This window comes from Camelina sativa, chromosome 11 (genome assembly GCF_030686135.1).
Source record: "Camelina sativa cultivar CO46 ecotype springtype chromosome 11, ASM3068613v1".
Lineage (NCBI taxonomy): Eukaryota > Viridiplantae > Streptophyta > Magnoliopsida > Brassicales > Brassicaceae > Camelina > Camelina sativa.
The window spans coordinates 39,413,233-39,427,908 of record NC_141890.1 but is presented as its reverse complement, the minus strand read 5'-3'; the positions used below and the strand labels follow the sequence as shown (position 1 = coordinate 39,427,908).

At 34.6% G+C, this 14,676-nt stretch overlaps 1 protein-coding gene and 1 non-coding gene across 3 annotated transcripts; one reads left to right on the top strand and one right to left on the bottom strand.

Annotated features, from left to right (window-relative positions):
* The first annotated feature begins 6,281 nt into the window (after window positions 1–6,281).
* Window positions 6,282–6,388, top strand: LOC147935167 (small nucleolar RNA R71). The gene has a single exon (XR_015573456.1). It is a non-coding gene; the product is annotated as a small nucleolar RNA R71 (small nucleolar RNA).
* Window positions 6,389–9,843: 3,455 nt separating this feature from the next.
* On the bottom strand, window positions 9,844–13,927 carry LOC104728733 (putative two-component response regulator-like APRR4). 2 transcript variants are annotated; one of them, XM_087472097.1, is made up of 8 exons: window positions 13,639–13,927; window positions 13,330–13,561; window positions 12,926–13,175; window positions 12,485–12,637; window positions 11,997–12,383; window positions 11,804–11,880; window positions 10,366–10,917; window positions 9,844–10,290 (listed from the first exon to the last, which is right to left on the bottom strand). In XM_087472097.1, exons 3-8 carry the CDS (start codon window positions 13,119–13,121, stop codon window positions 10,222–10,224), a joined length of 1,434 nt encoding a protein of 477 aa, XP_087328223.1. In that variant the 5' UTR covers window positions 13,122–13,175; window positions 13,330–13,561; window positions 13,639–13,927; the 3' UTR covers window positions 9,844–10,221. The 2 variants fall into 2 exon arrangements, with proteins under 2 accessions (XP_087328223.1, XP_087328222.1); XM_087472096.1 differs by having other exon boundaries at window positions 9,844–10,299; window positions 12,926–13,561; window positions 13,639–13,902.
* Between the last annotated feature and the right edge of the window lie 749 nt (window positions 13,928–14,676).

The window sequence follows — 14,676 nt, the reverse complement described above, 5'->3', positions numbered from 1 at the left end:
GAGGATGTTCTAGTGACTTGATTGGTTGTTGTCTGGCCTTGCTAGGTTGCCTGAGTTGAATCATTGGAATGTGGTTTAGATTGTTGGTTATTTGATTCATGTTGTTTGGATTATTGGTTAATTGATATGAACTAATATTGGTTATTGAATTATTGGTTATTTATTGGTTTAGTGTTTTTGTTAATGTATCCGCTATTACGTGATTGTGGTTAGGTGGCTAGTGGGTATGAGACCACCAATTTAAACTATTATCATTAGGAAAATCCTGGTTTAATTAAATTAAACCAAAAACCCTAGTGTTTTTCTACAAGTGATGTTTCTTCTCGCTTTTGGTTGTTGTCGTCTTTGTTTTTCTCATAGAAAGAGAGAGTCAGACCCCTGGTCGTTTGTTGTGAAGGAAAGAGAGAAGGAGATATGTCTTATAGAGAAAAAAAGGAAACAAAACTGTAATGGTTTGGGGAAAAAAGTATCGGATTTGAAAATTGTATCTAAAGATAATGATATTTGATGGAGTTATACCTAAGCCTAGTATCTGGATGCGTTTTACGGAAATGAATTTGGATTTAAATTCCGTGAGTTATTGGCAGTTTTGTGAGACACATTTTCTCATACGGGAGCTGGGACCATCGGGGGTTGTAACTGAGATTGTGGTCTCGTCTGTTACCTGATCGACACGAGATTTTGTTGGGAGCTCTATAACGTCTAGAGATAACTTTCCACTGGAGGGACTTGATATTTAATGGATCGAGTTTGGTTGTTCCTTGCAATTCGATAGCTTGTTCTAGTTATTTTTGTGTTTCGTGAATCACCTTTGATAAGGTGAGTGCATGACCATGAGCTTATCTAAACGATTGTCGTGACTTGTTTTGTGATGATGTGTAGGTGTGATGGACGTGTCATCATTGGATGTGATCATATTGGTTGGTTTGGTTATGTTTTTTGAAATGCTCAAATTTACCCTAGAGCTACTCTCTCAAATTAAGAGATCAATTGTAGTACTTAGGGATCATATCCACAAGGACTCTAGATCACACAATAGATTTAATAATTTTTTAATTATGCTAAACCAAAATTGTAATTTAAATAGCAATACAAAAACAGAAAATAAAAGAGTTGTAAATTCAGAAGGATTAAACGCTAGGCCTAGGGAAATTCTTAGGAAATCATGGAAAATCAGATCAATTAATTAAACAAGCAGGATTCAATAATTAAACACCGTTCTTGAACTCTAAACAAAATTGTAAAATAAATCAGTTCTCACTGCAAATATTATCTAAGTTTTAAAATCCGAAAATCCAAATCTCTTTGCAAAATTCAAGTTAAAAACCAGCAATAAAATCAAGTTTAGATAAGTTCACAAAATCACTAATTCAAATCTCTTTGCAAAAAGTAATTTTGCTCACCAAAGGTTTTTGTCAGGAACTCATATCAATTTATTTTCCTAAGTTATTAGTTCTTGATGGCCAATCAAGGATTAATATGAAGAACAACCTATGGTGAAGAACAAGAAAGATAATGAATCCAAACAATTAATCAATCTAACAACCCATGAAATCCCTAATGAGAAACCCTAAGCTTAACAAGCAGATCTACTCAGACATAATTGCAAGAACACAAATCATGAATAAAATAGATTGCATTAAGAGATTAAAGAAGAAGAAAAAGGAGTTATGAATCTTCTCTGGAAGGAGTCTTGATTCTTCTCTCCAAAAGCTCTCTAAAAATCTCTCAGGTATTTCTCTCAAAAGTTGCAGGGCAAAATAAAGCTTAGGTCTAAACAATGACCATAAAAATCATATATATATTCCTAAAAACATCTAGGGACTAATGATGCAAATATGGAAAACTTTAGGACAGCTTTGTAAATCTTCAAAACTTGTGGGAAAACTTCCAATTCTTCTGCTGGATGATGCATCGATCGACACCATCACTTGCACCGACCGATGCAAGTCTCTGAACTTGTCTCCCAACTTCGTAGCTCAGCCTCAATGCTTGATTAAGCTCCAAATCTTCCTATTTAGCTCCATTATGCTCCCATCCATGCTAAATCCTATAAAGACTCTAAAATTACCAAAAAAATTCTATAAATAAGACTTATATCATGGCTAAAAACACCTAAAAACCATGATGTATCATCAATTTGATCAATGTCAAGAACCTTCTAGACTCATTCCGGTACAATACCATAACAAGCAAGATATAACTTTAACAACATGTAGTGCTCTTTCTCTCCCCCAGACTTATTCTATTTAATCTTCCTTAGAGCTTTGCTTTGTTTTTTTTTAATCCTCTTTTTTTTTTTTTTTTTTTTTTTTTTCAAATTTGTACGCGAATAATGGGGTCATCGGTAATTTACCTACCCCTCGTTTCCATGCTTTGTGTGATCATTTGACTCAAGAGTAGAATAATGAGGTCACATGTAATTTACCTACCTCTCTAAACTGATCAAAATCATCTCATCTTTTATTCTCTTTTTTTTTTAACAAAACTCTCAGGAAAAATATTTCAAACTTTAATAAGGGAGAGGAGTACCATTTTATCTTTTCTGAAATCTTACTTGTCAGGTATGAACAAGGAGTCAAGCTCTATGAACATCAATCTCCTTGATGAGGTAAAAAGAAAAGTGCAGAAATTACCTCAGGCTTTTATGAATTCTGTTGGAAATTTGGATGTCACTGGTTTACTGGTCAGCTATTGGATTTTTCATTAGTCGGATTCTGGATTCAATCTGTGGCATTAATCAACCAAGACAGTACACTAAAAAGAAAAATCATAGTTCCCAACAAAATTTTGACTCAATAAAACCATTTTTTTTTAAAACCCTCAAAAACAAAAACGTAGTTAGTAACTGCCTCCCCCAGAATTAAACAACACTGTCCCCAGTGTTATCAAGTAAGAGATTGGCGAAATAAAAATAAACAAAAACGAATAAGTACTGAAATTGTGAACAAAATCATGTTACCAATCCGGATGTTCTGTGTCGACAGATGCTGATGGTGTGTCGGTCGATGCACTCTGCAGAGTCAGAGAGTCCGAACATTACTCCTGAGTTAGCTGCGATTAATTTGTGTTTTTCCCATTCCGTGGATGTTAGCACTGCTAAGAATCAGTCAAACACAAGATTAAACGCAACATGATAGATTGAAGTTCATAATTCAATACAAATTCAAACTGAATCAAAGCAAAAATAAAAATGACTCAAAATGGAAAAGAAAAACCTAAGAGTGGGTTGCCTCCCACTAAGCGCTTGTTTTCAGTCATTAGCTTGACTGTGTCGGATCTCAGGCATCCGGTGGATCGGAACATGGCAATGAATGCTTCCGAGAGAATGTCCTTTTCATCCAATGGGGTGTGTAGGCAGTAGGTGCATGAGACTTGCCAAGTATATGAGGAACAGGACCAGGGCGGGACTTAGGGACGGGTGGCTTTCTTTTAAGTCTTGCAAAATCATCAACAGAAGAAACAAGCGCTCTACGATAATCTGGTGGCTTGGTTAACTGCAAAATAGTTTTTGTACCTTTGAAATTCTTATTGATAATAGGAGAAGATTTGGGAGAAGGAGATGCATACCTTGGCCTTACCTATGGGTTCTTGTCTTTGGAATGGAGAGATTTCAGCTGTACAACTAGTCTATGACTTGCAGCTAAGGATCCAACTCGAGAATCTTTGGTTTTGGACAAGTCCAAGTTGACTCGTGGAGGTGTGTAGATCGATGCAACAGCTGCATCGATCGATGCTGTGTCTACAACTCGTGTCTCTTCAATGATTCTGCAACTTTCCTCAGCTATCCGTGTTTCCAGTACAAAAACATCATCTACCAGGGACTTGCCACGGATCAGAACCTCATCATGGTGTCTAGTACTGATTAGATGATCTCCACTCCAATCTTCAAGCTTAACAGCTTAACATTTTAAGATATTTGTGTAAAAGTTACAAATCCTATGTTATTCAATCATGAATTTTAAAAAGTCTCCTGAAATCCACTGTTATTGAACTGATGAATTAAAAATCTACTTTAAAATCCACTGTTATTTAAAACAGTTTGTGGATTTGGATTTTTAATAAGTTTTAGGGATTCTGAAGGATTTGAGATGATTTGTTTAGTTAAAAATACATAAATACAAATCTCATGGTTTCTGGTGGGATTTGAAAGAATTTTACCACAAATCATATCAACTTCCCTAAAATATATCAAAATTTCAAATTTTCTGAATCTCATAAAATCCTCCAAAATCATTGTTTCAATACACCCCCTACATATGTCGGTTTGGGTTTACAGATGTAGTGGTTAGGATTTAGATTTTACAATCAAAATGAAATTATAAGTCGGTTTAAATTTACAAATGAAGTGGTTAAGAGTTTAGATTTTACAATTAAAACAAAATTATATGTCGGTTTGGATATACAAATAAAGTGGTTAGGGTTTAGATTTACAATTTGAACGAAATTATAGGTCGGTTTGGGTTTACAAATGAGATGGTTAGGGTTTAGATTTTATAATTAGAAGGCAATTATATGTCGGTTTGAGTTTACAAATGAGATTGTAAGAGTTTAGATTTTACAATTAGAATGAAATTATATGTCGGTTTGAGTTTACAAATGAAATGGTTAGGGTTTAAATGTTACAATTAGAATGAAATTATATATCAGTTTGGGTTTATAGAAGATTGGTTTAAGTCTTTATTTTTATATTAATGTATACATATTTTATTTCCTTATTTCATAACCAAATCTTCTACATTCAAGGCTATGTGTCCCTTCTTAACATCAATGATGGCACCAGCTGTAGCCAAGAAAGAGCGTCCTAAGATGAGAGGATCACTAGGCTCTGTGTCATACTTCAACACCACAAAATCAGTGGGAATTATGCAATCTCCAATCTTAATCGGAATATCTTCTAGGACACCTTCAGGAATCCTTCTGGATCGATCAGCTAAGATAAGAGAGATCATAGTTGGCTTGTAATCTGTCATCCCAAGTCTCACAGCAACAGAATGCGGCATCAAATTGATACTAGAACCAAGATCGCAAAGCGAGTGAGCAAACCGTTCTGCAGAGATAGAACAATCAAGTACAAAGCTTCCAGGATCTGGTAACTTCTCTGCAATCCTACTTGAATCACTGCACTTACTTTCTTAGATACAACTACTTCTTGCTTCCTCTCCTTCTTCCTCTTTGGACGCTGATTCAACAGAATTGAGTTGACATCCTTGGTTAGCAAAGCTCCTTCCTCAGGACTCAAACCATTGGTGACCATCCGCTTCACATATCGCTTAATTCCAGGAGAAAACTTGACAGCATCAATCAAAGGCATCTCAATCATTACCTTGTCCATCATAGCCTTGCATCTAGCTTCTTCAATCTCCTGTTTAGACCTCCTAGGATTAGGAAAATGAACCTTAGGCTTATAGGCTTGCTCTGAAGCAGGTGGAGCTTGAGGAGAAACCAGAGCTGGTCGTGGGGTGCGTCGATCGATGCTGATGTTGTGTCGATCGACGCTTGATTGAGTAGGCATCGATCGATGCTCTTGTGAAGTGTCGATCGATGCTGGCTCAACAGACATATCTTCGTCTCCTTCCTTCACTAAAATCGCATTACAAGCATGGTTGGGATTCTCAGTTCTTCTAGAAAGAAGTTTCTCTTGTCTTTTAACAGACCCAACAGTCTGAATCACTTGATTCTCTAGCTTCTTGACATGAGTGTTTAATGCTTCAAACATTCCACTCAGCTCAGTGTATACAGAATAAATCTTTCCATTGAAATCTACTGTTAACTTCTGTTGACCTTGAAGAATCTGCTCAATCATTGATTCAATCTTGCTCTCTGAATTGGGTGGAGGGAGGGGTTGGTAAGAAGAAGATCCATAGGTCCTTGTGAAGTTGCTGTTTGGATTTCCTGAGAATGAATTCTTTTGACCAAATTTCTAATTTTGATACCTAACTCCATATACATAGTTGACATCTTCTGTAATCTATAGCTTTGGCTCAAAAGTCTCAACATCTTCAGCAAAGTGGACAGACTTCTTTCCCACAAGAAGTTTGTGCACGGTATCCAAATTAGCATTCACTGCATCAAACTGATTTGAACCATTGCCTTCATGTGCTCTTTTCCGCTCTAAGTCTGCATTCTTGGTACTGTTGCTTGATGCTAGCCTTTCTATCAACTTTTCAGCCTAATCTGGGTACCTTGTCTTGAATTTCCCATCATTAGCAGCATCCAAAGCCATCTGATACCTCCAGTCAATCCCGCTGAAGAAAATACTAATCAGCTGCACCTCTGAGAACCCATGATGCGGACAATCTCTCTGGTATGCCTTGAACCTTACCCAAGCAGCTTTGTAAGATTCAGCAGGTCCTTGTCTAAAGGTGGAGAGCTTAATCCTCAGCTCATCTGACATCGCATCATCATAGAAGTAGTTGAGGAATCCCACCTTGATGTCATGCCAAGTTGTCACAGATCCCGGTTTTAGTTGCCTTAGCCAATGAGAAGCTTCCCCAGCAAGAGAGTATGGGAAAAGCTTGCAATAGAGATAGTCCTCTGTGACTCCATTAGCCTTGATGCTTGTGACTATATCCTCAAAGTGCTCAATTTGGTCTAGAGGCTTCTCATGCGGCAAGTTCTGGAATGTTCTTTGTCGAACAAGAGCGAAGTAGGCAGACTTCAACTCAAAATCATTCATTGGGAAGGGAGGAGGGACAATTGCGGAGCGGTTCTCATAGAACAAGTCTGGTCTGTTGAAATCCGCATCGGCTCTCGCATTGTCTGTGAACATTCACCGCATCGGCTCTCGCATTGCATCGATCGACGCGAACGTTGCGTCGGTCGATGCCTTCTTGGTTGCGTCGATCGATGCCATCGTTGCGTCGTTCAACGCCACGTGCATCATCCTCAACCACGACGAGTTCTTCCTGAATAACTCGTCTTTCATCATCAAGTTTCTGGCCTTGCTCGTTGCACAGTGAGGATCACGATTTTTAACTGGGGAGAAATCGATTTAAACAACTGGTTCCTCGCGGTTCAGATGAAAAAACCGGCGCTTCTAGGGTTCAAGAAAGCCTACTCGTTCAACGCGAGTCTCTTAAGCGTGGACGGAGGTGTCAACAACACCATTTTCATGGAAGGTCTGCCGGGTCTAGATTATCTTGTGGCCGAGGCTGATGAAAAAGATCCAAAGAAGAAGAATATTAGGGTTCCGGGTAAACAGCAATCGGTTATACAGTTCAGCAAGAAACTCACCCCGGGGATTAATGTGGCGGAACGTGATGGGTTTCCGGCGAAAGTGATATTTAGCGGCGAGGAATGTTTGCTTCCTGATGTGCTTCCCATGGCTAGTGGTGGCAGACGAAATGGGTTTATCACGGTTTTGTCTTTTATAACGTTTTACGTCGCGGTGTTTATGATTCGGTTATAAGCTTTTTTTTAGGATTTATTTACCCTGTTTTGTTGATTGATTAATTTGTTTTGTAAAATAAAATTGATCTTTAATTACTCTATAAGGCTGCAGGTTTTTGTAAAACCAATATTCTAGATTTTTGTTTTGTCTTTTTATACCACAAAATTTGAACGCATAGAGTTGTACATGTACTATGCATAGTTTGCATAAACTAAGAAATTATATTCTCTGTGTGAATATTCATTCTCTCCGGGTTTGCATAAGCTAAGAAATTTTGTGAAATTATATTGTACATGTACTATGTATAGTCTGCATAAAATAGGTCAACGTTACTTATTGGTACGTAATAATCCTTTTAGCGGTAAAATATGTCGACATATATAATATTAGTAATCTATGCACGGAAGTCTTCGCCGGGGGGTACAACAAGATTTCCTCGTAACTTTTGGTCCGAAAAACTTACGATAGATGTTTAGTACGTAGCAATACGTAGAATGTATAATTTTTTAAAATATAGTATCTTTCTACCTTCTCCCTTTACTCCAGGGATTTTCTTATAACGGGATTAAGATAGAATTAAGTGAAATTTTTTTATTAAAAAAAAAAACAAAAGTTTTAGGTGGTATATACTATGTAGATAATTATAAATGTTTTACTTATTCAATCTTATTTTCAAGCACCAAGATATTTGTTAGCGTGATCCTATAAAAATAATTAAAAAATCTAGAAATGATCTTTAAAGAATCTTGATAAAATTTAAATTCGTCGAGCCTCCCCCCACCCCCCCCCCCCCCCCCCCCCCCCCCCAAATCTCTCATTTCGAAGACTTATTTATATACCCCCAGTGGCCTCCGCCTCTCCCATCTTTACAACCCTATTCACTTATTTTACTAAGTTCGTTTTGTTTTTTGTTTTCATCTTTTTCTTTGAACGAAAGATACCTCGTCGGACTCGAATGAATTTGCGGAAGTTTCAGTCTCCATGTAAATTTCGCAATGTTGAAAAAAAGATGCGTCCAATAGAAATCAATACGTGACCTTGACCAAAGAGATAATGATGATCAACGTGTTATATATTTGGTTTCTGAACTAAGAAACGGTTTATAGTGTTCTTTCTTCTTTCAAAAGTTCACAATGTTTAAGGTTTTCCTGGATCTCAATTCCACAGTCCTTGTACTCTTTTTTTTTTTTTTCCTCTCAGGTTAGTTTGTTAAGTTATTTTTTCGAGTTTTATTTTAAAGTTGACGAAGTAAAAACATTTTCAGCAACTATGTGATATTTTTCTTTCTTATCTATATAACATAGACGTTATAGTCGATTGGTCACAACCATTAAACCCGCCCCGATAATTGATCTTTTGATGGGTCATTCCCGATCTGTTGGGCTCGCGGGTGAGTGGTGACCTGAAAAATCGTATTCATTCTCTCGGTCTCGGGGTTTGTTTATGGGATATACTCCTTCCGTTTGGTTTTTCTTTGTTTCATAATATAAGATGTTTTCAACTTTTTAATTAACTTTTAGATTATTTTTATATTTTTTATTATTTATTTTATGCAGTCTTATTTATGATTGGTTGAACTTTTTTAAAGTGGATATTTCTTAATCTGCATGTTTTCACTCAAAACATCTTATATTTTGAAACGGAGGAAGTATTATTTTGTTTTTTTAGTATAATAAAAAATATATTATAAATATAATAAAGTTTTCTAATATTCTTTTGTTTTTATTCATTAAATACACAGTTAAAAGACCACCTATATCAAATATTATATTATCTATATATATATATATGTAATACAATTTATATATGCTTTTTTTTTTTGTTCAACAGAATATATATATAATTGTATTTTGTGACTTTTGTTTTGTTAACTTGTCGTGGGCTGCTGATACACGAGGTCCTCATCTTAACGGACTAAAAAGAGGACTCCTGTGTTGGTATTGATCAAGTTTGGCCCGTGGGTGGTTTGTCCATATTAACATTTCTATAAATTTTTTTTTTTACTATATATATATATATATACATATTTTTTTTTCTAATCTATATTTCATTAGTTTCTTTGTTATTAGTTTATTTTAGCGATCATGTAGATGAGCAAGCATTTCAATAAGAATTTTTGGCAATCTCATCTCAATGATCGGGTTTTCGATACTAAATAACATATTTATCATGCTTTCTAAATATTATCATAACATATTTACACTTCTGGATCACGTTTTGATATTGCTTTTACTAAAAGAAAATGTAATAAAAAAATCTTTTTTTTTTTGTTTTTTTTTGTTTTTTTTTATGGCATAATACTAGTCTTTGTTTTACATTACGATCTATGAAACAGATTATTACGTTATAGAAAAACTGATTTTGACTAACTGTATATGGTCACATATTTTTATATATAACTTGTTTTGATTATATTTTTTCTTGATGTGAACTAGGACGACCAACATGCATTATTATTAGTTGTTGGAGAAGGAAATACTAATTTATTTACAAAATATTCAGTTTTTTTGCAACTTCTTAGTATTGTGAATGAAAAGAAAACAAACGTCTTACTTGTTGACCTGACTTGCACCAAAAATCCATGCTAACACATATATGTAGAAAAAAGGAGAGAAGAGAATCCTAGGATATGCCTCCTAAAACATATAGTAAAATAGTATTAAACCCTAGAATTTTAGAAGTTCAAAGATACAAAAGAAGTTGTAATATCATCTCTACATCTCCATGTTTGGCCCCGATCATGATCCATCTTGATTTCTTCATGCAAATCCCAATCTTGGATTAGTCTCTTTAGCAAAAGAGAACGAATCTATCCATACCGAGTAAGATTAGGCTGACTTGTTATAGTTTATGGACCCGGTAATATCACTGTTGTAGCTGAATCCTCCACTTTCATGCTGTACACACTAAAAATAAGAAATGACCATAATGTGTTTTTAATAAACATAAGAAACATAATTAAGTCTCATCACCTGCTCTAAACTATATGCGTGAGGAGAAGAAATTAATCGAGGCAAATGTAACATGGATGATGATGTCCCAGCTTCATGATCGTTCCTCATTTCCAGAGAAGTTAACTCCAGCTGACAAGGGTACAACTTTATCTGTTCTGGGTTGGGCGTCCACATTAAGCTTGCAACCGTTGGCTCTTCCTCTTGAAAGTTGTTATACCCAATAGTTTCTTCTAGGGTGAAGTCCGAGGTCTGATGGTGATGGTGATGGTGATGGTCATATTGATGATCCATCACTAGGCCTCCACCAGAAACCGCAACAAAGGCCTCATCATAATGATGTTCAAGAGATGGTATGAGATTGTTAGGGTTCGTGGTGTGTTGTGGCACATAAGAAGGTTGAGGACTATTGTTGACATGATGTGTTGGCAATTGGAAATTTTTTTCTCTGAAGTATTGTGATGCATCTGCTCCAACATACATTATTCCTTCTTGCGGAGTTAATAAAGATAGGTTTGTTGTTTCCTCATTCTTAATCTTTTCATTCTCCTTTTTCACACCCATCCGAAATTTCTACACACCCAATTAAGAAAATAGTTGAATGAAATCCATTGTTATAATGATAAAAAAAAAAAACTAATAGCAAATACAAAGTTAGAACTGCTAAGAATACAATATGTAAGAGATCATCAACTATAGCAAACCAACTTAACTTAAAGAAACAAAAAATATCTATAACTGAGTGATTCGATGTGATTATTTAACAAAAGAAATATAAAAACTACTTTTATCCATATAACTTATAACAAAAATACTGGTGTACGGAAAATACTAAAAACTGATGTATAAGCATTTTATTGGCGCCTCTCTATTATCTCTCCTACCATCTCTAATAGTCAGATAAAAAAAAGATGGTTAAATGAGTAAGCAGCTCGTATAATTAATCATCCTAAAAAAAAAAAAAAAATCAGTTGACCACAATGGAATTGCTTAGCAAAAAAAAATGGAAATAGTGACGAGAAACATCATTTTTGGAAAGTCGTTTTAGTTTTGTTCCCTAAAGACTACTACTATGAGAATGATTTTTAAATGTATTGGTTTAACATATGCATTATAAATGTTTAAAAGATCTTATTAAACTTTTGTAAAACTTTAAGTTTTTTAATAAGTACCATTATTATAACGTCTGATTCATAAAATCCTATAGAAAAAATATAACTACTCTATAAAAGGTATACTCATGATAGTTTTAAAATTTGAGAGTAAATTAGTGGTATTTTTTTATAAACATGTATTTGTGGTAGTTATGAAAACCTCCTTTTTAATTCTAAGACTTAGGTAATCAAAGAAAAATATATTAAAGCATACCGTTGGTAGAAATTAATGGACGGATTTTATGTATTAATTGGTTGTTGAACAATATAATGATGTGTAGTATACATACAATAAGAAACGTTACCTGGAGATGGCTGGCTACGTTTTCTCGACTGATGTTTTCAACATTCATGATCTCTAAAATTTTCTTGGGAACAGCTTCTGCATGAAAATCCAATTATGACATAATTATACACTTATACATATCTATAGAGAGAGAGAGAGAGAGATAATGAATCGGAAAATGGTAACTATGAACAATAGTGTTTGTGACTCACTAATGGGTCCAAGACAATTCACGGCGTCTAGAAACTTTTTGTGAAGCTCACCGTCCCACACGACCCGTCGTTTTTTCTTGGAGCTAGAAGCACAAACACGATCATCATCATTATGATCCTCCTCGTTGACTTCTGCATTAGGGGAACTACTACTTGTTCTCTTGTTAGGGTTTCTTATGGTGGAATCTCCCACCGAGGATGACTTCTCACCTGCTGCTTTCTCTTCTGCCTCTACGGTCACAAGACTCCTCCTTCCTAGCATCTTCTTTACCACATGTTTAAAAATTATCCGCAAATCCTCGGGTCTTATCGGTTTGATGAGATAGTCAATAGCACCGGTACTTATCCACTTGACCACCGATTGTATCGAGTCGTCTTTAGATATCACTGCGGTTAAAAAAAAAAGGAGGCTTTTGTTGTTGCATTCTGAAACTACATGATAATTAAATATATTGATTAAAAGAAATCATATATGATTAGGTTCTTACTGATTATTGCAAGATCAGTTTCTGATCCGATTTCCGAGATATAACGGATCCTATCACCATTTGAATTATTAGCTTGTATCATAGCAATGTCGAACCTATTCTTATTGTTGCGGAGTAGAGATATAGCTTCACCCTCTTCAGTGCATGTAGTCACTGCAAAAATACACATTGTTATTTGATATGGACAAATAAAAAGTCCGAAGTCATATGATCACTAAAACAAAAAAAAAATCTTAAATTGATGATGCCTCTTAAATTTTGATTTAAGAGGTCTCAAAAAGAGGTCAAAATTTGGAACAATTTTTGCCAAAAAAAATATTTTGTTATCAACGAAAAAGGGGCACAAATGTTCTTTCATAGGACATTGAAAAATTTAAGACCAGCTTTGACTATAGACTTCATAAAAGTAGATCAACACTCGAAAATGCATAAAATGATCACCTTGGTATTGAAACTCTTGGAGATGCCTCTCCAATATGAGAAGATACGCAGGATCTTCATCGAATACTAACACTCGCAAACCCTCAGGGAAGTTGCTTGGAAACATGTCGGAGATATTGTTTGGATGATCTCTATTTGGACGGCCACCACCATCGTCACTAGATGGAACTCCACCGGGGTCCAAAGTCACAGCCATATTGGACGATCGGTGGCTGCATATAACACTGCGTGTTTTGAGCCTACGTTTTCCCTTTTAACCAAAAATTATTCCGATATTATCACAAAATAATTATTAATCATTTTTAAATGACTAAAAGATAGGAAGTGGACCCCAACTCATTTATCTTAGTAACAGAATTTTAGATTTTGGTTTAGCTTCGGAAAAAATGGATTAAGGAAATTACGTGTAAATTTTTTACGCGTTTTCTATTTTTTACTTTCTCTTTTTTTTTTTTCCTCAAGAAATCACAGCAGCATTGATGCGTTTTGGTGAGAGAGTTTAAGGAGAATATCAATCAAGATTTTGGTAAGTTTATATGTTCTTAGTATGTAAAGACTAAAGTCTTGAGTTTTGATCGTTGCTTGTAAAGGGTCTCATTGTCTTGGGTAGAATCCTTTGTGCTCCATTTTGTTTATCTGGCTCAGAATCCAAGTTTAGTTTTTGGGTGTGAGTTCAAAGTTACAAAACGCTAAACTATATCACTACTACTTACCCTTGTTCTTTTGCTTATTACTTTGGTCAAAAATATTTCATAGCCCATGTTCCAGCAGCAATTAATGCTAAACGAGAGGAAGATAAAAGTGATGGGATGAGGCTAGGCATTGGTTTCTAAGCAGAATTGGACGCATGCATATATACGGCTAGAGATGGATGAGCTTTTCGCTTAATTGAGTTTGATTCTCTAATGATTCTAACCGAATTATTTATCTCATTTTTTCTTGAATTGGGAAGCAAGTTTCTTTTCTAGTTTTATATTAAAAAAATCGAGAACTCAAAGATTGTATAAAGAATATCTAGCTTTATTAAATTTTAGAAAAATAACTCAAAAACTAAAGTCTCTCACAATATCTTGGGGGTGTTATTGGATTTTAATTTATAAATAATTTTGAAAACTTCAACAAAAATTTTCAAAAGTGAATAAATGAAAGATTTTTAAGTATTGTTAGAAAGTATTTTATAGTTTTGTTGATTCGTTTTCTAAAATCTTGTAAAATGCTCTAAACAATCTCTTTATTTTTAAGTGTATAAAATCATGAACTAATTACACAATAATTAAAGAAAAATACTTAGGTTCACCTCCTCTATTTCAACCAATCAGAATCTTCGATACATTAATTCATTTTAAAAATTTATCAAAATTTAATTAAATAACAAAACAAATTAAGGAAACAAATTATGTATACTTTTAATTAAGGAAAGTTAAATATTAACTTGGTTTAGATTTTACAATTAGAACAAAATTGTGTGTCGGTTTGGGTTTACAAATAAGGTGATTAGGGTTTAGATTTTACAATTAAAACGAAATTATGGGAAGGGGGTATTCAACTTGACATTTTAAGTGATTTGTGTAAAAGTTACAAATCCTATGTTATTCAATCATGAATTTTAAAAAGTATACTGAAATCCAATGTTATTGAAATGATGAATTAAAAATCTACTGTTATTCAAAACAGTTTGTGGATTTGGATTTTTAATAAGTTTTAGGGATTATGAAGGATTTGAGATGATTTATTTAGTTAAAAATACAAAA

Coding starts and splice junctions, on each gene's coding strand:
- LOC104728733 (XM_087472096.1), bottom strand. CDS start 13,121: ATGGCTGTGACTTTGGACCCCGGTGGAGTTCCATCTAGTGACGATGGT. Junction 12,638..12,925: donor CCAAGAGTTTCAATACCAAG/GTGATCATTTTA, acceptor GTATTTTTGCAG/TGACTACATGCACTGAAGAG. Junction 11,881..11,996: donor GAATTGTCTTGGACCCATTA/GTGAGTCACAAA, acceptor ATTTTCATGCAG/AAGCTGTTCCCAAGAAAATT.